Raw genomic sequence first — 22,137 nt, 5'->3', positions numbered from 1 at the left:
GACATTAGCTAGCTGCAATGAAAGGGAAAATAAATGACTAGTTAAGGAGTCGGAACCTTGGCTCAATGGCTTCATATAGCTGAGTGTTCCTGCTGCTATTCCCAAAGATTTTCTGTTTCCTGGCTCCAAGACACCCCCACCCTTCCATCTTTGATACATTCTGTTTTACTTAAGGCCAATTGCTATGACGACGCAATTTCTCAACACATTATGAAAATACTTCATATGGCCTCTCTCCTGTTATTCCCGAACAGCCATGATGGTTAAGTTTTTCTAAAATACCATGATGAAGACAGAACAAAGGGCTTAAATATTTTAGGATCTATTACATAAAAGAGATCTGATTAGATGTTGTAACAGTTCAAGCATCATCTCAACCCAGCTTTCTGAGCTATTCAGGCTTTTTATTTAAAACATATTCAACTCTTAACTTTAACAAGGCGCTTATTTAAAATATATTTTACTCCAGTACATGAAAGAGACTTTTTAAAGCGATGTTCTATGGGAAGCGTCTAATAAAATTCTCAGGGATAGCTTTCAAACAAAAGACTGTTCTATCATTCAATACTGGTATGGTAGAATTTTTGACACTGTATCTCGACTCGAAAGACCCAGTTCCAGGAAACACACACACACACACGAACTCCAAGCTATTAAGTTATTTGATTTGAACCTCATACCATACAAGCACCGCATCTACCTATTATTTACAAGCAAATCACAACTGGGAAGAAAGAAAAATGTTTATTACAAGGAAAGAAAAGGAGACGGCCAGTCTCAGACCCGTCTGCGTTCAAAGAGACGGCAGAGATTCGCCATGCAGGATGAAATTAAGGTCAGAGAGCCGTTTACGCTATGCTCGGGCTCCCCGGGCTTTTCCTCCCTCCACGGCCGGCCGGCATTGCTGGTGCGATTCGGAAGAACGAGCTGCAGAAGTCGCTCCCGGCCGAGGGAAGGGACTGGGGGCGGTGCGGGGAGCGTTCTGCAGGGAAGCGGCTGGCGAAGATCCCGACGAGGGAGCCCCCACCCACCTGCCGCCGCCGGATGGGGCAGGGCCGCGCCGCAGCCAGGCTTGGAGGTGGCGGGGAGGGACCCGGCGGCCTCGCGCCCCCTCCCCCCGTCAGTGACATTCCAGCGGCGGCGCCGAGCGTCTGCCCGGCTGCTCCTCCGCAGCCCACGCGCCACAAGAGCGGCGGCAGCGGCTCCCCCGGCACCTCAGCCCAATGGAGGCAGCGCCGCGGCCCGCCCGACTCACCTGTCCGCGCGCCGGCCCCGCCCCGCCTTAAGGGCTGCCCAGCTCCCGCCCGGGGGTCGGCTGCCCGGGGTCCCGCTCCCTCCCGGAGCTCCCCGACTGCCCCTCTCACCGGCTCTCGTGGGGTGAGGGGCGTGGGTGCGTCGAGCCGAGGGGTGCTGAAGGACCGAGGAGCCTCCGCGGCCTCCGCTCCGCGCCGTTCACTCCGCAGCGGGTAGTGGCGGCGACGCGCGCGCCCCGCCTCTTTTATAGGCGGCTACGCGCGCTCCCGCGGCGGGCGGGCGCGAGCGCAGGGGGAAGCGCCCCGGCGCTGCGCGAGGGGCGGGGGAGCGCGCCGGCGGAGCAAAGGGGGTGGTGCTCCCGCCGGCTCGCCGCCCGGCCGCCCGGCGGAAAGGGCCGAGCGATCCCGGAAGGAGCCGAAGCGGCGATGCGGGGGAAGAGGTGAGCGAGGGGCGGGCCGCGGGAGGATGGGGAAATGGGGCGCGCGCAAGGGGTGAGGGGTGATGGTGCAGTGAGGTCACTGCCTACGCCCTGGCCGACGGAGACGCTCCCGCCTCACCTCCCTCCCCGCAGCTTGCGCCCCGCCACCGCCCGCCCTGCGGACAGTCGTCTGCACTGCACCCCTCCGCCCTGGGAGCTCTTCCAGGACTGCGGAGAAGGGCGGGGCGGGGGGTATCGCTGCAGTCTGGCTGGGATGCTGCGCGCCCCGGCCGGAAAAACGCCCAGTTCCAAAGGGTGAGATCACCCGAGTGCGTCTCTTCTTCCTGCTCACTTTCCCGAGGAGGAGGCTGGCGCTGAGGACCCAAGTCACCCTACTTCGGTGGGGGTGGGGTCAAGAAGACGCAGATGATTTGGGGCCCCGGGTTTGAGGAGGTGGTGAGAGGAAAAGGCCAAATCCGAATCAGAAAAAAAATTAAGTCGACTAATTTGCGGCATAAAGCTGTTATTCTGGGATTTGGAGAGTTAATTTCTTATGTTCTTGGTAAGGGGAGGGAAAACGCAGCGGCAAAATAATCATTTCTTATATTCCTGCAGCAAAAGCTTTCTCACAGGTCGCCAGTGAAATAGGGCACATTCATCCTATTTCATAAACAAGACATTAAGATTCTTTCTGGCACAGTTAATTGAACTTTCCTTGTGTACTAGGCACTATGCTAAGTATTTCGTGTTACCTTTTCATTTCTTAATCTTTGCAATAATTTGATGAGATGTTTTCCCATTTTACAAATGGGCACTCTTACATAATGCTCATGTAGGCTAAGTCTCTTGGCCCAGGTCAGGCAGCTAGCAATTGGAAGAGCTAGGATTTCCATCTCAGCAGTCAGAACCTTCCATTTGCAACCGTATGTGTATTGCCTTCAAATAGGAAAGGGAGGCATTTTGATGCGGGTGGCTGCTGGGGTGCAGACAGAGAAAAATAAGGTTCTCAGAATTTCTGATCCTTAAAGTCCTAGCAGTTTAAGGACCTGGCTCTCAACTCTGTAGCCAGAAGCCCTGGATTAGGAAGCGCTTTCCCTATCCCCATTCCGGTGACAGCTGGGCCGCAGCCATCGGGAGTAACACCCAGATCATTCCTATGCAGTCAGGCAGAAGGGGAGCTCTGCAGCTCAGGAAGGCTTCAGCCTCCTGGTTACCAAGCAGCTCTCCTCTTTAAATAAATACAAAGTCATTGGGCACTGCACCAGAACCTGGGCCCAGACCTGGCCCTGAGCTTCCTGGTCCTCTGCAGCTTGGCTTCTTTCCCCATGCGCGGGACCTGCAATACGTTTCTAAGCTGCCCTGGCTGTAGCCATGATACTGAGGAAAAATTTCCCTACCCACTCACTCCATTGGAGTGGTGAGAAAAGGAGTGGCCACACCCCAGAAGCTGCTTTAGAGAATCTGTGTAGGAAAAACGTAGGAGCTGAGAGGCATTTCCTGCAATCTTCTATGTAGAGAAAGCTGGGCTGGGCAACTCCTCCCTGGGGTTTGCATTTCTGGGAACAGCTGATGGTATTCGTGGCCTCTTCTCCAGCAGGTTGCAGTAAAATGTTTAATCAGGTATTCAGCTCTGGGTACAAAATGGCTTACACAATTGTAGCTCCCTAAAATTTCCAAGAGCTTCTGCTCCAGCAAAGAAAGCACCTCGGGACTGAGGGGCAGGAGCTATTAAAAAGGGAGGGTTTTTCTATTAAAATTGCCCTGGCTCCATTGTGAACTGGGGGTTTTGCTGCTTTTGCTGGATGCAAAACGAATTGGAGACCTAAGAGAGAGAGAGCTCTGTATTGATAGAGAAACTAAAATCTTATTTGATCCTTTGTCTGATCTGAGACATGGCTAAGAAACAGTATCCCCAGCGCTCTCCACCTCCCACCCACTCACCCTGCCTTCTCTGCACTTGGCACTTGAAACAAGCCATTTAAAAAGCCATTCTTCACTGTTCTGCTGTCTGCCTACCTCACCTCCCACCAGTTTCACCATATGCCTAACACCCTAGTAGGTGTGGAAAGCTGGGGGAAAAACAACAACAAAAAAGCACAGGACAGTGTAACGGCTTTGTAACCAATCAACTCCATGTTCTCAGTCACACCCCTCCTGGCCTCCTAAAAAGCAGAGGGTTGGACTCAATTCTCAACTCCTTTTTCTAGTTTCAGCAGTCCTCAGAATGTTTGACAGGCACCCTAAGCTTAAGCATCTAGATAGTCCCAAAACTTTTTGAGGTTGTTGAAAAGGTCAACTGTCCGAAAACACACTAATTGTAGTGATGTGTCCATATGTTCCAACCAGGGAAAGTCACTTGCCCACTCTCCCTGGGAGAGAGCCCTTCCCCTCCCTTCCCCTCCACAACCCATCTCACCCCCTGCAAAGATAACGGGCAAGCACTTCCACTGTGTTTCCTCCCTAGAAGGGAGCTGATTGGGAAGAGTCATGCTGGCCAGTGGACTGCACTTCCCATGTGACATTCTGCAGTGTCAGAGCTGGTAAGAAATAACACAGATCTTCAAAACACAGTGCCTGGATGAACCTTGAAGGCATTATGCTAAGTGAAATATGCCAGATACATAAGGATGAATATTGTATGACAGTTCCACTTATATGAGAGCCCTAAAATTGTCAGATTCATAGAGACAGAAAAAACTGTTTTTACCAGGGGCTGAGGGGAGGGAGGAATGGGTTATTATTGTTTAGTGGGTACAGTTTCCATCTGGGATGGTGAAAGAGAGTTCTGGAGAGGATGGTGGTGATGGTTGCATAACACTGTGACTGTATATAATGCCACAAAACTGTACACTTAAAAATGGTTAGGCGGGGCCGGGCACGGTGGCTCAAGCCTGTAATCCCAGCACTTTGGGAGGCCGAGACGGGCGTCAGGTCAGGAGATCGAGACCATCCTGGCTAATACGGTGAAACCCTGTCTCTACTTAAAAATACAAAAAACTAGCCAGGTGAGGTGGCGGGCGCCTGTAGTCCCAGCTACTCGGGAGGCTGAGGCAGGAGAATGGCGTAAACCCGGGAGGCGGAGCTTGCAGTGAGCTGAGATCCGGCCACTGCACTCCAGCCTGGGTGGCAGAGCAAGACTCTGTCTCAAAAAAAAAAAAAAAAAAAAAAATGGTTAGGCTGGGCATGGTGGCTCACACCTGTAATCCCAGCACTTTGGGAGGCCCAGGCAGGCGGATCACTTGAGGTCAGGAGTTTGAGACCATCCTGGCCAACATGGTGAAACCCCATCTCTTCTAAAAATACAAAAATTAATCAGGTGTGGTGGTGTGCACCTATAATCCCAGCTACTCGGGAGGCTGACACAGGAGAATCGCTTGAACCCAGGAGGTGGAGGTTGCAGTGAGCCAAGATTGTGCCACTGCACTCCAGACTGGGCGACAGATCGAGACTCCGTCTCAAAAAATAAATAAATAAAAAGTTAAACTTTTATGTTCTATATATTTTACTACAATCAAAAAATAAAGCGAAACACAAGCCACTGCTTCTAAAATCAAGCACTATATTAGAGAAGCAGCCTGATAGGGTCTGGGAGTGTGGCCTTGCCAGGGTTTAAGACTTCAGGTGACAGTAGAGATATAAATTCCTCCCTCCCTCCCCTAATCCAACCTCCTAATCTGGCTCCAGTCATTTCACATCTGTTCCCTTGCAGGGCTGCCTGCTAGGCCTGGTCAGTCTGTGTCCCTCCTGCTTACTTTGAACCCACTACTACAGTTAGTTTCACAAACCACGTCAAAACTTCTCAACATGTTTCAGTCGCTTCCCAATGCCTATGGACTAGGCCGAACTTTGCAGCCTCCACAACCTTGTTCCAATTTACCTTTTCACAGCATCGTTCCCTACAGTTCTTCTCTACTGGTCTGAGGTTAGCCTCTTCCAAAACACGTTATCTTTCCAACTCCATGCTTTTGTGAACAATTTTTTCCTCCAATTAGAACATCCCTTCCCAACACTCATGCCTCCTTTCTACCTGAAAATCTTACCCATTTCGAGTATACGTAAGTAGAACTTTTCTGGAAGAGCAGTTTGGCAATGTGGATCAAAATATAAAATTTGCATGCCATTTGACCCAGCAATGTTAGTTACATCTAGAAATCTGCCTTAAGCAGGACAAGATGCATTTTCATTCAGGACAGGTGTGGTGGCTCACACCTGCAGCCCCAGCACTTTGGGAGTCCGAGACAGGTGGTTCACTTGAGCCCAGGAGTTTAAGACCAGCTTGGGCACCATGGCAAAACCCCGTCTCTACAAAAAAATGCAAAATTAGCCAGATGTGGTGGCATGCGCCTATAGTCCCAGCTACTCAGGAGGCTGTGGGAGGATCACCTAAGCGCAGGAGGTCAAGGCTGCAGTGAGCCATGACTGTGCCAGTGCATTCTAGCCCAGGCAATAGAGTGAGACCCTGTCTCAAAAAAAAAAAAAAAAAGTGTTAATAATTATAAAAAAATTAGGCATCACCTAGTCACCAAGTGAAAAATGGTTAATTATGATTCATAAATTCAAGACTATATCCATGATATAATACTTATTGACTTGAGAAAATATTTGAGTTGCTACTGAAATTTAGGTTACATGAATGGTACTCAGTCCATTTAAGTAAGAATTATAGGCTGGGTATGGTGGCTCACGCCTGCAATCCCAGCACTTTGGGAGGCCAAGGAGGGTGGATCACCTGAGGTCAGGAGTTCGAGACCAGCCTGACCAACATGGTGAAACCTCGTCTCTAGACTAGAATTTCAACCCCAGCTTTCCTGGGTTTCTAGCTTGCAGATGGCAGATTGTGGGACTTCTCAGTCTCCATAATCTCATGAATAAATTCCTCATAATTAAATCTCATCATATCCCTCTCTATCCATCCATCCATCTCCTATTGGTCTGTTTCTCTGGGGACCCCAATACAGCAAACTTCCATATGCCTGTCACCCAGCTCCAACAATTATCAACATTCTGCCATTCTCGTTTGTTTTTTTGAGACTGAGTCTCGCTCTTGTTGCCCAAGCTGGAGTGCAATAGCACGATCTCAGCTCACTGCAACCTCCGCCTCCCGGGTTCAAGTGATTCTCCTGCCTCAGCCTCCCGAGTAGCTGGGATTACAAGTGTCCACCACCACGCCCAGCTAATTTTTTTTGTATTTTTAGTAGAGACAGAGCTTCACCATGTTGGCCAAGCTGGTCTTGAGCTCCTGACTTCAGGTGATCTGCCCGCCTCAGCCTCCCAAAGTGCTGGGATTACAGGCATGAGCCACCACACCTGGCCCATTCTGCCATTCTTATTTCATTGATTACTTACCTACTTCACCTTTAACATAGTATTTCCAGGCCAGGCGCGGTGGCTCACACCTGTAATCCCAGTACTTTGGGAGGCTGAGGTGGGCAAATCACAAGGTCAAGAGATGGAGACCATCCTGGCCAACATGGTGAAACCCCATCTCTACTAAAAATACAAAAATTAGCTGGGTGTAGGGGCACGCATCTGTAGTCCCAGCTACTCTGGAGTGCGAGGCAGGAGGATCGCTTGAACCCAGGAGGTGGAGGTTGCAGTGAGCCGAGATCGCACCACTGCACTCCAGCCTGGCGATAGAGCGAGAATCCGTCTAAAAAAAATAAAAAACAAAAAACACATATTATTTCCCAAACTTATTTGGCTGCCAAACCCTTTTTTTTAACCCTGCAGAAAAGTACTCTGGGATTTAAACCATCAGCTGACTGGCTCTCAGGCCTTTGGACTTAGACTAGATGAAATAAGTCTATCCTCTGCGCTCCTATAACTTTTAGGTTAATCCTTCAAGTGCTCCAGGTGCTTAAATCACATTCTCGATGGAATTAAAATTCTGCCTTCAAGTCACCTCTCTTGAAAACCTGTTTAGAGTCAACATTCCATCCTTGCTACAGGTTGATGACTTCAAGGTAACCTTAGTCACCAGGGTCCTGTTTTCAGGGTTGTAGGTTCCAGAGCTTGATTTTGTCACCTCATCAGAATTGTAAGCATGTTTTTTTGCAGGGCGAAAAGAGGGGTATCTTTTAATTTTGAAATAGTTTCCAATTTACAGAAAAGTTACAAGAATACTGGAAAGAAATCCCATATACCCTTCACCCAGATTCCCCCATTTGTCAACCTTTGACCACGGTTGCTTTATTATTCTATGTTTAAATATATATACACACATACAGCTGTCTACATACACATAGACATACACACATGTATACATATATATGCATACACATAGATATCCCCCTCCCCCCAATCATTTGAAAGTAAGTTTCTGGCTGGGTGTGGTGGCTCATGCCTGTAATCCCAGCACTCTGGGAGGCCGAGGTGAGCAGATCACCTGAAGGCAGGAGTTCAAGACCAGCCTGGCCAATATGGCGGAACCCCATCTCTACTAAAAATACAAAAATTAGCTAGACGTGGTGGCATGTGCCTGTAATCTCAGCTACTCAGGAGGCTGAGGCAGGAGAATCGCTTGAACCCGGGAGGCAGAGGTTGCAGTGAGCCGAGATCATACTACTGCACTCTAGCCTGGGCGACAGAGCTAGACTCTGTTTCAAAAAAATAAATAAGTTGCAGACATCATGCCCACTTACCTCAGGGCGTATTTTCCAAGAATAAGAATACTCATTTTCATAACCACAGTACAAGATTAAAGTCAAGAGATGCATGTTGACACAGTACTATTATCTAATATATAGGCCTTATTTTATTTTTTTTTTTTTGAGGTGGAGTCTCGCTCTGTCGCCCGGACTGGAGTGCAGTGGCCGGATCTCAGCTCACTGCAAGCTCCGCCTCCTGGGTTTACGCCATTCTCCTGCCTCAGCCTCCCGAGTAGCTGGGACTACAGGCGCCCGCCACCTCGCCCGGCTAGTTTTTTGTATTTTTAGTAGAGACGGGGTTTCACCGTGTTAGCCAGGATGGTCTCGATCTCCTGACCTCATGATCCGCCCGTCTCGGCCTCCCAAAGTGCTGGGATTACAGGCTTGAGCCACCGCGCCCGGCCATATATAGGCCTTATTCAAGTTTTGCCTATTGTTCCAATGTCCTTTATAGCAAAAAACACATCCACAGAAATATCTTTATTTTTGGTGCAGGTTCCAATCTAGGATCACATGCTGTACTGACTATAAATATCCTGAAACAGCTAAAAGAAAAAAAAGTTCTTGAATACATCCATCTGGAAAAAACTGATTTTTTTTTTTAGAGATGGAGTCTTGCTCTGTCGCCCAGGCTGGAGTGCAGTGGTGCGATCTTGGCTCACCGCAAGCTCCGCCTCCCGGGTTCACGCCATTCTCCTGCCTCAGCCTCCCGAGTAGCTGGGACTACAGGTGCCCACCACCAAGCCCAGCTAATTTTTTTTTTTGTATTTTTAGTGGAGACGGGGTTTCACCATGTTAGCCAGGATGGTCTCCATCTCCTGACCTCGTGATCCACCTGCCTCGGCGGATCCCAAAGTGCTGGGATTACAGCCATGAGTCACCACGCCCGGCCAGCTGTTTTTTTTTTTTTTTTTTTTTTTTAAAGAGATGGGGGTCTCACTGTATTGCCCAGGCTGGTCTCAAACTCCTGGGCTCAGGTAATCTTCCTGCCTTGGCCTCCCAAGTCGCTGGGATTGCAGGTGTGAACCACTGCACCCGGCTTAATCTACTTTCTGTAGGCCCACAGGAAGTCTAATGTCAGGAATTCATTAGGCAGGATGAAGGAAAGTGAAGGGGATTACCAGGTGTGATATAAGGCACTTGTAAGAAGCTCTGTGGGCCGGGCGCGGTGGCTCAAGCCTGTAATCCCAGCACTTTGGGAGGCCGAGACGGGCGGATCACGAGGCCAGGAGATCGAGACCATCCTGGCTAACACGGTGAAACCCCGCCTCTACTAAAAATACAAAAACTAGCCGGGCGAGGTGGCGGGCGCCTGTAGTCCCAGCTACTCGGGAGGCTGAGGCAGGAGAATGGCATAAACCTGGGAGATGGAGCTTGCAGTGAGCTGAGATCCGGCCACTGCACTCCAGTCCAGGCGACAGAGCGAGACTCCGCCTCAAAAAAAAAAAAAAAAAAAAAAAAAAAAAGAAGCTCTGTGGCTCTTAATGGAGCTTTTGGTTTTCCTGACACTGAGACAGAAGATGTCCAAGCCTAACTATGTCACTGCTGTCATCATAGAAATCTTGAGAAGTAGGGGAAAGCTCCTAGCACATGGGTGGGAAATCCTCAGAAATCCATTCTTCTATGTAAGGGATGTGTAGTTTCTGTCCTATTGGAATTTTTAATTTGTCATCAGATTTGCTGTAGTATGGGACAATAATGTGACAAAAACATGGATCCTCAGCCTGATAAATGAGGTCAAGTTTGAAAGCAAGACAGACACGTGAGTACTTGAATTAAAACCGCAGGCAGTCCTTAGTATTCTGCTGTAAGGAATCTGATGCTACTCCCCATCAGGAGCTGCATCTCTCATCTAGTAATCATTATCTCTATCCGTGAGTATCAAAAACCTGGCCTCCCAGTGCTCTCCTTTCTTGGTTTACCATTGAAATCCATTAGGAATACCAGCATCAAATGACATATGCAAGACCACTAACCAACCACTAGAGGAAGAATATTCAAATAATTCAAAAATCATAAGAGGTATTTCATATTTTCTTTTTTTTATTTAAAAATTTATAATAGAGATGGGGTCTCAGTATATTACCCAGGCTGGTCTTGAACTCCTGAGCTTGAGCAATCCTCCCGCCTTGGCCTCCCGAAGTGCTAGGGTTACAGGCATGAGCCTCCATGCCCAGCCTAAGTGGTATTTTCCGTGAAGTCATACAAATTCAAAGTGGAAGAGAACTTACAGATCATCTCATCCAGCGATTTTTCATTTTGTTTTTTTGTTTTTTTTTTTTGAGACGGAGTCTTGCTCTGCCACCCAGGCTGGAGTGCAGTGGCCGGATCTCAGCTCACTGCAAGCTCCGCCTCCCGGGTTTACGCCATTCTCCTGCCTCAGCCTCCCGAGTAGCTGGGACTACAGGCGCCCGCCTCGTCGCCCGGCTAGTTTTTTGTATTTTTTTAAGTAGAGACAGGGTTTCACCGTATTAGCCAGGATGGTCTCGATCTCCTGACCTCGTGATCCGCCCGTCTCGGCCTCCCAAAGTGCTGGGATTACAGGCTTGAGCCACCGCGCCCGGCCTCATTTTGTTTTTGACAGATGAACTTTTCCGTACATAATCTTACATGGAACCACAATATATCGTACAGCACATAAAACAAAAAGGCTGTGGCAGAGAGGATCCCAGAGCTCCATTAGGACCCCTAAATGGTTGTGCAAAACATGAGCTGCACAACTCTGGGAGGTACCATCCACCTCCATCATAATTTTGTTTTTTAAAGCTTTCCAGTGAAGATCAGAAAACCTGCTAGACAAATTCTAAAAGAGCAGTAACACTCATAGATTTGTAGTTATTAACGGGGCAATCGTCCAATAGAGGGTGGTAGTATCTTGAAGGAAAAGGGATGCCTTTTGGAAATTTGCTTTAAGCCTCTGTATGTTGACTGGCTTCAGGGCTGAGCCCCATTCATTCAACATCCCCCTCTCCTGAAGTCATTGCTTCCCAACCTATTCCCTGTCACGGTACCTAGAAAATGATGCCTTTTTTTTCCTCTCTTTTCTTTTTCGGATAGTGTTCCTCTGTTGCCTTCCCTGGAGTACAGTGGCGGAATCTTGGCTCACTGCAACCTCCGCCTCCTGGGTTCAAGTGATTCTCCTGCTTAAGCCTCCGGAGTAGCTGGGATTACAGGTGTGCTCCACCATGCCCTGCTAATTTTTGTATTTTTAGTAGAGATGGGGTTTCACCATGTTGGCCAGGCTGGTCTCAAACTCTTGACCTTGTGATCCACCAGCTTTGGCCTCCCGAAGTGCTGGGATTACAGGTGTGAGCCACTACACCCAGCTGAATGATTCCATTTTAACACAAAGGTAAAGGGAGGAAATGTGAATGGAACAGGTCCTGGGGGTTCACCCACCGCAGGCCCTGTCTGGGAGGGCTAATGAGGTCAGCATGCCAAGGCACACCAGCTGGGACACTCTTCCCTAAGGAAGTGCTATCAAGCATAGTTTGAAAACTACAGTGAGATGTCCAATTATTTTGTTTCACAGGTGGAGATACTGAGGTTCAGAGTGGGTGAAGGACGTACCCAAGGCCAAAAAACCTGAAAGTGATTTGAGCTGGGTCTCCTGATTCCCTCCCCAGTGTTCATACTGTCTACCTTATTTATTTATTTATTTATTTGAGACAGGGTCTTGCTCTGTCACCCAGGCTGGAGTGTAGTGGCATGATCACAGATCACAGCACCCTCGACCTCCCAAAGCTCAAGTGATCTGCCCACCTCAGCCTCCCGAGTAGTTAGGACCACAGACATGTGCCACCATGCCTGAAAAATTTTAAATGTTTTTTTTTTTTTTTTTTGAGACAGAGTCTTGCTCTGTTACCCAGGCTGGAGTGCAGCAGTGTGATCTTGGCTCACTGCAGCCTCTGCCTCTGGGTTCCAGCAATTCTCCTGCCTCAGCTGCCTCCTGGGTAGCTGGGATTACAGGCACACACCACCACGCCCGGCTAATTTTTGTATTTTTAGTAGAGACAAGATTTCGCCATGTTGGCTAGGCTGGTCTCGAACTTCTGACCTCAGGTGATCTGCCCGCCTCAGCCTCCCAAAGTGCTGGGATTATAAACGTGAGCCACTGCGTCCGGCCGAAAAAATTTTTTTTAGACATGGTGGCGGGGGGGGTCTCATTATGTTGCCCAAGCTGGTCTTGAACTTCTGGACTTAAACAATCCTCCCACTTCAGCCTCCCAAAGTGTTGGGACTGTGGGCATGAGCCACTAAGCACGGCCCACTGTGTCTTTCAAAGATTTTAGTATACTTTCACATCTCTTGCTAGATAAAATAGGGTCAGTTATTAGTACATAATTCCAAAAAAGGAAATGACAGAAAAAGAAGTAATATTACCAAGGTGTTGGTCAAGAAGACAAAAAGGAATAAATGCACACCGCTCTGTACCTGGACTTGTATACTACCATGCCCCTAATGATTTATATAGCTCAAGGCAGAGGAAATTGATCATATTGAACCAATATATCAGCAATGGGTTTTTTAAAAAACCAAGCTTTATTATTTATTTATTTTTTTGGCACCATAATTAACAATTCATAGAATGGGTCACTTCAGGCTACTCAAGAGTACCAGCGAACGCTCCCCCACAAACACACCCTGCCACAAGACATTTAGCACAGAGGAATAGATCCATGGCCACTGCCTTTGCAGTATCAAAGAGAATTAGTCTTTCCACAAAACAAATCTCAACTCCTATCTGAACAGCCAATCGCTGAATTTTTGTAGTGACTTTAGTCAGGCATATTTATCATCATATTAGCGGTGTTCAATTCCTGCCCAACATGTTTGTTTAATCCCAATTCAATGCTTATGGATGCTCAGCTCATGTTTAATGTTGCAAGCCCCATCTTAATTCAAACTGAAAAGAAACAAAACAAAACAAAACAAAAACAAAAACAAAAAAGGTACCTGCCTGGTTCATGCATCCCTAGCCATCCAGGGACCAACTTCCAAATTAGGATGACAAAGAGTTCCCCTTAGTTCCATATGACATGTGTTTCTAGTCCTAATCCCAGATGCTAATCTAGCCAGTGTCATCTGGGCCTTAGTCCATGTGTATATCACATACTTCCTCTGGCTTTAGAATGACTTCACCAGCTGAGAAAGGCAAAACAACCATAACCCAGACTTGCATGTAAGTATCTGGCCTCAACTATTAAATAATACTTAACAGGGAACCTTATGAGCCTTAGCTCTTTCTGGAAATTCATCTGAACAGGGGTGTGGGTGAGTAGGTGGGTGCAAATGGTGAGCTCCCTCCAGCTCAGACTGCATTTGTTAAGGTATTGCCAACTTTCTGAAAGACTAGAGACAAAGGAGGGAGGAGACCAAGTGCTAAACACCTTTTATCACTTTTGCAAAAAACAAGAAAGGCCAATTCCATTTATTTTATCATGTGGATCTCTTAAGGAACTACCAAATCTACTAAGGGACCTCCAAGAATTTTGTGACGCATGAAAATCCCTTCTCCTAGTCACAAGGTATAAATACATATTGGCAAATTTCTGAATCTGACATGACTTCTCCCAAATACAGGTGTCTTCAGTTCCTTTATTATTGCCGCTTTGCAGCATAATGGTGATGGTAGGTGATGAAGTGACATCAGGAGCGCCAGAAGGAGGAAGTCAGAAAGCCCTTGGGGACAGGAATATCCTTGTGTTGCAAACATTTCTGGTCAGGGAAAGATGAAGAAAACAGAATGAGTTTCTGATAACAGTGTTCCCAACACTTAATGGTTAAAAGAAGGTTTCAGGGACATCATATTTCAGCCCTATGGAACAGTGAACAAAAGGAAAAAGCCAGTAAGACCGATGGCTCTGTATAAGATGTCCACTTCTGCATGAACTGCCACAGACAACAAATGAAATGCTCTTATTATTCCTGTCCCACTCTTGTCTCCGTACAGACTAAGCTCATCTTTCACAATCACTGTTTTCACAATCGAGCTTTGAGAAGCTGAAAAGTCAGCAGGCTATCTTGGCAAACCCACGATGGCGTTCTAAATTCTTTGTCAAAATTAACCTTTTTACAATTTCTTGGCACTTGGAAGTAGGGGAAGAGTCCAACTGAAAGTGCAGTTTGTTCTCATGGAGAAAAGTGACGACACTTACCAATTCCCCAGACCTGAGACTAAGACAAGAACTCTGGCCAACATGCAAAAAAAAAAATATTCATGAGAGAAGATACACTCAATATATTTTATTCATCTCAGCAGAGCTTTCTCACAGGCAGTATGGAGAATGATACATATAAAGAAGAGGAAGTGGGAGCCCTTACTCCAAAGATTAAGAGGGAATTAGGTACAAAAAGAAGGGTTTGGAAGAACTAAGGAAGAGAGTGCAATCAGAGCATCTGAAGGTCCAAGACTTGTTAGACACAGGTGCATTCCAGCCCAACAACAGTGTGGGACATGTTGGTCTAAGGGCATCTTACCTCCAAGAACTGCTTGAGGCGTATGAAGGAACCCATCTGTCCTGAGCTTGTGATAGCTTCAATTCTACAGGGAGAGAAAGACACGTGAATCACACCTATGATATACATCTATCTTTTGGAAGCAGTGTCTCACTCTGTCATTTAGGCTGGAGTGCAGTGCAGTGGTGCAATCATAGCTCACTGAGGCCTTGAACTCCTGGGCTCAAGCGATCCTCCTATCTCAGCTTCCCTAGTAGCTGGGACTATAGATGCATGCCATCATGCCTGGCTAATTTTTTATTTTGTAGAGATGGGGTCTTGCTATATTGTCCAGGCTGGTTTTGAACACCTGGGCTCAAGTGATCCTCCTGCTGTGGCCTCCCAAAGAGCTGCAATTATAGGCATAAGCCACTGTGACCAGTCCCTAATTTGTGTTTTTGTTTAGGCAATGATATTTAAGACAGACTCTCATTAAGTTTCAAAAGCATTTATTCAAATATCAATGAGAGGGACTGGAGTAGGAAGATGGCATACTTAGTACAGGTGTTTTTAACTTGAATCAAAACCAGCAGGTAATAGCACCCTTGAGTATCTGAGGCCTAGTTATGAGTTTTACTTACTTAATCCCCTGTTGTCTGCTCAACAAGCCTGATACCTGGGAAAGTAGTCCTCTTTGATAAGAATTAGCATCTTCCAGAACTGAACCTGGTATTGCTTCATGAGGGCATTCCCACACACCTAGAGGGAAAGACAGGCACTGTCAGAGCAGAGAATGAAAATTCACACTCACAGGACACATTCATAAAGCACAATCCGCCCTTCATCTTTCACACCATCAAAAATTTCAGCCACAATGCCACTGAACTTGCTAACAAGGGAATAAATGCAAACACCCACCTTTCTTCTAAAGCATTTCTCTTTATATGGCCATACCTCCATTTAACCAATCAGGTCTTAACAAACTACTCTTCTTTTCCTCTAATGAATGGAAGGCTTCCTAAACATATGTTATACCTCCCCAACTTAGTAAGGAGAGTATACAGAATATCACTTGTGTTCTCAAGTGATACAGGATCATTGTTCATGTATGGTGACTTCAGGAGCTTTTTATGATTATTATTTTTTAATAGGGTCTCACTGTGTCACCCAGGCTAGAGGACACTGGCATGATCACAGCTCACTGCAGCCTCAACCTCCCTGGGCTCAGGTGATCCTCCAACCTCAGCCTCCCCAGTAGCTGGGACCACAGGGACACACCACCATACCCAGCTAATTTTTGTACTTTTTTTGTAGACACAGGGTTTCACCATGTTGCCCTGGCTGGTCTTGAACTCCAGAGCTCAAGTGATCCGCCTGCCTTGGCCTCCCAAAAGCTGTCAGCCACTGCACCTGGCTGACTTCGGGAGCTATTTAGGTAACTAGGAACTATTGGCACTATAGGTAAAATGGTTCCACATTTGTTATGGCATGTACCCCAAGCCTTTCTTCTATAAGAAGTATCTTCTTGGCTGAGTGCAATGGCTCACTTCTGTAATCTCAACACGTTGGCAGGGTAAGATGGGAGGATCGCTTGAGCCCAGGAGTTTGAGGCTACAGTGAGGTATGATTGCACTATTGCACTATTGCACTCCAGCCTGGGTGATAGAGTAAGATCCTGTTCAAGTGATTCTGCTGCCTCAGCCCCTCTAGTAGCTGGGATTACAGGCATGTGCTACCACACCCAGCTGATTTTTGTATTTTTATTAAGAGATGGGATTTCACCATGTTGGACAGGCTGGTCTTGAACTCGTGACTTCAGGTAATCCACCTGCCTCAGCCTCCCAAAGTGCTGGGATTACAGGCGTGAGCCACCGTGCCCAGCCTTTTTTTTTTGTATTTTTAGTACAGACAGGGTTTCAATATGCTGACCAGGCTGGGCTTGAACTCCTAATCCCATGTGATCCGCCCACCTTGGTCTCCCAAAGTGCTGGGATTACAGATGTGATCCACTGCACCTGGTCTGGGAGTCACTTCTATATCCCTAAAACAAATTCCTCTTTTCACTTTTGCTAGAATGTACAATTTTCTGTTCTTTATAATGAAAAGAATCCAGAGAAGCCAAGTAAATATAGTATGGAGTAAAAGTGAAAGCAAGGTTGGTTTACAGCTTGGGAAAAATCTATGACACTGGAACATCATGCTGTTTTACTATCAGGCCCAATTGCTATGCTGTTTCCCCATTCATGTCACCCAGTGGATCAAGGCTACCTCAATCACTGGCCTTCTCTTGTGTGATAACTGAGTTACGTACCTCCAGGAAGTCAAAGAGGAGGGTGGCTGTCACATCTGACAAGGGCTCCATGTTTAAGATCTGGGCCAACCAGCGCCATCCATGATTTAAGCCATGAGGGTGAATCTGGGAGGAGAGAGGTTTGGTTATCATTGATCTCCTTTTGTTTATTTTTATTTATTTATTTATTTATTTATTTTTTGAGACGGGGTCTCGCTCTGTCACCCAGGCTAGAGTGCAGTGGCCGGATCTCAGCTCACTGCAAGCTCCGCCTCCCGGGTTTACGCCATTCTCCTGCCTCAGCCTCCCGAGTAGCTGGGACTACAGGCACCCGCCACCACGCCTGGCTAGTTTTTTGTATTTTTTAGTAGAGACGGGGTTTCACTAGGTTAGCCAGGATGGTCTCGATCTCCTGACCTCGTGATCCGCCCGTCTCGGCCTCCCAAAGTGCTAGGATTACAGGCTTGAGCCACCGCGCCCCGCCGATCTCCTTTTGTTTATAAATCTAAACTCCCAATGTATCATCCAGCCATCACCAAGTGGAAATGAACCCCAGATTATCCAACCCTAGCACCTGCCACAGGGCAGAAACAACACAAACTAAACAAATTATGTTTTTCTTTTATATTTTTGAGACAGGGTCTCATTTTGTCGTCCAGGTTGGAGTGCTGTAGTGCGATCATGGATCACTGCAGCCTTCACCTCTTGGGCTCAAGTGATTCTTCCACCTCAGTCTCCCAAGTAGCTAGGACTACAGGCATTCACACGCCACCATGCTCAGCTAATTTTTTTGTATTTTATTTAGAGACATGGTTTCACCTTGTTGCCCAGGCTGGTCTCAAACTCCTGGAGTCAAGTGATCCACCTGCCTTGGCTTCCCAAAGTGCTGGGATTATAGGCATGAATCCACCTCGCCCGGCCTTCTGTTTTTAAATGTTTCAATACATTGATTCCCACACATTCTTTTTTCTTTTTTGGGACAGAGTTTCACTCTTGTTGCCCAGGCTGGAGTGCAATGGCATGATCTTAGCTCATTGCAACCTCTGTCTCCCGGGTTCAAGCGATTCTCGTGCCTCAGCCTCCCAAGTAGCTGGAATTACAGGTATCCACCACCATGCCCAGCTAATTTTTGTATTTTTAGTAGAGATGGGGTTTCACCATGTTGACCAGGCTGGTTTTGAACTCCTGACCTTAGGTGATCCACCCACCTCAGCCTCCCAAAGTGCTGGGATATCAGGCATGAAGCCACCTCGCCTTCTGTTTTTTAATGTTTCAATACATTGGTTCCCACACGTTCTTTATAGGCTCCCTTCAATATGCATGCGTCAGCTTCAGTTTCAGGCATTCCCTAGGCCAACAATTAGCCTTGTTGACATTTTATTTATTATTTTTGGTACCTTTAGCACAGAACCTGGGACACAGCAGGCATATAATAAAAACTTGGATTTAATCAACTTCTATTTTTTTCTCTTTAGGTCTCCATGACTATTACTTTCTCTGTCCCTCTAATCTGTATTCCCTGAGAAATTAACTGGGCTGGCAAGTCAAAGCCCTGAACCCCAGCTGCAGCTTTCTGAGCTTGATCTGTCTGTCCATCTGTGAAGTAAGGGATGTGATCTAGATGGCTTCTAAGGTCTCAACTAGTTCTAAGATGACAATTTCTTGCTCATTCCTCTTGTAAGAAAATCTTCTAACCTTAATGACTGATTTATAACAGACTCTCCTCTGGTAGACTCTGTTACAAAACCAGCTCTTTAAAGTACCAGGTGATCCAAGAAAGTTCCCTAATAATCAACATTCAGTCCTCTACAGAATACCCATCAAACTGCCATATAGTTTATCCTTTAACTAGAGTGGCTCTCTGAAAGAAGGCCAATATTTCCTATGGGAGGAATACACATGGACTGTGGTCTAACCTCTCATTATTGACAGTAAGCCTCTTTTACCTACCTCCTGTCGGTTTCCATATGGCCACCGGAGCTGGATGATGGCAGCGTAGAGACGGATCATCCCTGACATGCGTTTTAGAAAGTTGTCTTGCTGCTCCACTTTGGAATCCTTTACTTGGTAGCCAAGCATCCTATACGGGAAGAAAAAATTTGGCCGGGCGTGGTGGCTCACGCCTGTAATCCCAGCACTTTGGGAGGCCGAGGTGGGCAGATCACTTGAGGCCAGGAGTTCGAGACTAGCCTGGCCAACGTGGTGAAACCCCATCTCTACTAAAAATACAAAAATTAACTGGGTATAGTGGTGCATGCCTGTTGTCCCAGCTAATTGGGAGGCTGAGGCATGAGAATTGCTTGAACCTGGGAGGTGGAAGTGCAGTGAGTCAAGATTGCATCACTGCACTCCAGCCTGGGTAACAGTGAGATTGTGTCTCAAAAAAAAAAAGAAAAAGGAAAAAAAGAAAAAATTCACTGGGACAAGGCCAAAATAAGGGTGACAAATCAGAGAGAATTTTTTTTTTTTTTTGAAACAGTGTCTCTGTTGCCCAGGCTGGAGTACAAGTGGTATGATCAAGGCTCACTGCAAACTTCACCTCCCAGGTTCAAGTGATCCTCCCGCCTCAGCCTCCCAAGTAGCTAGGACCACAGACACGTGCCACCACAGCCAGCTAATTTTTTTTTTTTTTTTGAGATGGAATTTTGCTCTTGTCACCCAGGCTAGAGAACAATGGCACGATCTCCGCTCACCGCAACCTCCGCCTCCCGGGTTCAAGCGATTCTTCTGCCTCTGCCTCCTGAGTAGCTGGGATTAAGGCACCTGCCACCACACCTGGCTAATTTTTGTATTTTTAGTAGAGACAGGGTTTCACCATGTTGGCCAGGCTGGTCTTGAACTACTGACCTCAGGTGATCCGCCCACCTCAGCCTCCCAAAGTGCTGGGATTACAGGCATGAGCCACCACGCCTGGCCTTTTTTTTTTTTTTGAGACAGAGTTTCACTCTTGTCGCCCAGGCTGGAGTGCAATGGCATGATCTCGGCTCAGTGCAACCTCCGCCTCCCGGGTACAAGTGATTTTCCTGCCTCAGCCTCCTGAGTGGCTGGGATTACAGGAGCCTGCCACCATGCCCAGATAATTTTTTGTATTTTCAGTAGAGATGGGGTGTCACCACGTTGGCCAGGCTGGTCTCGAACTCTTGGCCTCAGGTGATCTGCCCGCTTTGGCAGCCTTGGCTTCCCAAAGTGCTGGGATTACAGGCGTGAGCCACTGCACCCAGCCAACACCTGGCTAATTTTGTAGAGACAGGGTCTCACTGTGTTACCCAGGCTGGTCTTGAAGTCCTGGGCTCAAGGGATCCTTCTGCTTCAGCCTCCCAAATTGTTAATTATAGGCATGAGGCACTGCACCTGGCCCAGAGATTAGTTTTTATGGCTAAAAAGTAACAATATATTATTACACTCAGCATTACTATTTATTTTTTTTGAGATGGAGTCTCACTCTGTTGCCCAGGCTGGAGTGCAGTGGCCGGATCTCAGCTCACTGCAAGCTCCGCCTCCCGGGTTCCCGCCATTCTCCTGCCTCAGCCTCCTGAGTAGCTGGGACTACAGGCACCCGCCACCTCGCCCGGATAGTTTTTTGTACTTTTTAGTAGAGACGGGGTTTCACCGTGTTAGCCAGGATGGTCTCGATCTCCTGACCTCGTGATTCGCCCGTCTCGGCCTCCCAAAGTGCTGGGATTACAGGCTTGAGCCACCGCGCCCGGCTACACTCAGCATTACTATTAATATATTATTACATATTATTACATCTGTAGAATACTCTGTTTACCAACCACTCACATCCATCATCAAATCTGGGCTTCATATAAGCCATGAAGTAAATTCACAGGAGGTAATAGATGTCATCACACTCTTTTAAAAGTCAGGAAAAGATGCTCAAAAAGACTAAATGATTTGTCCACTTTTGCAAAGCTATTAAGTGAAAAAGCAGGGATAAAATTCCAAGACCCCAGTATCCTTTCCACTAAACTACATTGATTATTGGCACCTAAGTTCACAAATGCCAAAGGCTGTCCAGTTTACATAAAAGACTATGTATATATATTTTTTCTTTCTTTTTAAGACAGAGTCTTGCTGTGTCACGCAGGCTGCAGTGTACTGGTGCAATCTGGGCTCATTGCAACCTCTGCCTCCCGGGTTCAAACAATTCTCGTGCCTCAGCCTCCTGAGTAGCTGGGACTACAGGCGTGCACCACCACACCTGGCTAATTTTTTTTTGTATTTTTAGTAGAGATGGCGTTTCTTCATGTTGCCCAGGCTGGTCTCAAACTCCTGAGCTCAAGCAATCCGCCCACCTTGGCCTCCCAAAGTGTTGGGATTACAGGCGTGAGCCACCGCACCTGGCCGAAAGACATTATATTTCTGATAGAACATTCAAGGTATGTAATAGGAGCTGTGAGAAGGAGGGAAAAACAAATTCCAATTCTATTTATATTTCACTAATCACTCTAGGGATAGTGAGTAGGGAGAAAAACAACTTTACCTCTGATAGTCTTCCAAAGCCATTCCCTCCTTGAAAGTGGGATAGAAAGGAACAGAGTAAGGACACTTCTTATGTAGATGAGCAAGAATGAGGTCCCCCACTCTGGGGTGGAGCTCCCAGATCCCAGATGCCACAACTGCGATGGGGAATGCTGCTTCATGGTGAGAGGCCACTTCCTCCTCACCTTGTTTCTGAGAACACAGAGGTGGGTACAATTTTAATACCAGAGAAAGGCTGAAATCTTGTACACCAGCCTTTTCTTCCCATACCTCTCGCAACAAGGTTTCTCACCACAAATTTCTCTGCCAGTTTGTATTGAACAAAGTCCAGCCCCTGTGGGTTAAGTGTGACAGACACAGAGCGCCCACCAGATTGAACAGGTTTTCCAGAGAGCAGGCTGTGGATCTTGTCAAAGATCTCCTTCAGTTTTGAGCCTGAGCATGATAGAGAGAAATTAAAAGATACAACCACAGATCAATCTCTTTTTCATTTTTTTTTTTTGAGACAGTCTCGCTCTATCACCCAGGCTGGAGTGCAGTGGCACAATCTTGGCTCACTGCAAACTCCACTTCCCAAGTTCAAGCAACTCTCATGCCTCAGCCTC

General features: G+C 47.1%; 2 protein-coding genes, 1 long non-coding RNA gene and 1 other non-coding gene across 15 annotated transcripts in view; 1 reads left to right on the top strand and 3 right to left on the bottom strand.

Moving 5' to 3' along the window:
• SPTAN1 (spectrin alpha, non-erythrocytic 1) overlaps nucleotides 1-1,510 on the bottom strand; it is an 86,280-nt gene extending 84,770 nt beyond the window's left edge. For 6 of the 8 annotated variants that reach the window (XM_033192843.1, XM_033192849.1, XM_033192855.1 and 3 more), the window contains exon 1: nucleotides 1,365-1,510. The gene's annotated coding sequence lies outside the window, so the exon portion shown is untranslated. The remainder of the gene's footprint in view (nucleotides 1-1,364) is intronic. The other 2 variants (XM_033192876.1, XM_033192884.1) reach the window with 1 other exon arrangement.
• Nucleotides 1,511-1,527: 17 nt separating this feature from the next.
• Nucleotides 1,528-22,046, top strand: LOC117072612. 3 transcript variants are annotated; one of them, XR_004432882.1, is made up of 4 exons: nucleotides 1,528-1,693; nucleotides 4,137-4,212; nucleotides 11,377-11,492; nucleotides 11,852-12,042. It is a non-coding gene; the product is annotated as an uncharacterized LOC117072612 (long non-coding RNA). The 3 variants fall into 3 exon arrangements; XR_004432885.1 differs by lacking the exon at nucleotides 4,137-4,212; XR_004432883.1 differs by lacking the exons at nucleotides 11,377-11,492; nucleotides 11,852-12,042 and adding an exon at nucleotides 21,279-22,046 and having other exon boundaries at nucleotides 1,675-1,693.
• LOC117073991 lies at nucleotides 11,081-11,142 on the bottom strand. The gene has a single exon (XR_004433485.1). It is a non-coding gene; the product is annotated as a U7 small nuclear RNA (small nuclear RNA).
• GLE1 (GLE1 RNA export mediator) overlaps nucleotides 12,830-22,137 on the bottom strand; it is a 35,203-nt gene continuing 25,895 nt past the window's right edge. The window contains exons 10-16 of one of the 3 annotated variants that reach the window (XM_033192895.1): nucleotides 21,825-21,967; nucleotides 21,534-21,724; nucleotides 18,998-19,127; nucleotides 17,069-17,173; nucleotides 15,434-15,516; nucleotides 14,800-14,863; nucleotides 12,830-14,037 (exon numbers count right to left, since the gene is read on the bottom strand). In XM_033192895.1, the coding sequence (XP_033048786.1) occupies nucleotides 13,969-14,037; nucleotides 14,800-14,863; nucleotides 15,434-15,516; nucleotides 17,069-17,173; nucleotides 18,998-19,127; nucleotides 21,534-21,724; nucleotides 21,825-21,967 (785 nt within the window). In that variant the 3' untranslated portion in view covers nucleotides 12,830-13,968. Of the gene's footprint in view, nucleotides 14,038-14,799; nucleotides 14,864-15,398; nucleotides 15,517-17,068; nucleotides 17,174-18,997; nucleotides 19,128-21,533; nucleotides 21,725-21,824; nucleotides 21,968-22,137 lie in introns of all 3 variants that reach the window. The other 2 variants (XM_033192903.1, XR_004432867.1) reach the window with 2 other exon arrangements.

The sequence above is a fragment of the Trachypithecus francoisi genome, unplaced genomic scaffold (genome assembly GCF_009764315.1).
Source record: "Trachypithecus francoisi isolate TF-2019V2 unplaced genomic scaffold, Tfra_2.0 Contig01585, whole genome shotgun sequence".
Lineage (NCBI taxonomy): Eukaryota > Metazoa > Chordata > Mammalia > Primates > Cercopithecidae > Trachypithecus > Trachypithecus francoisi.
Note: the sequence above shows the minus strand (reverse complement) of the source record. Positions and strands in the feature narration are given on the sequence as shown.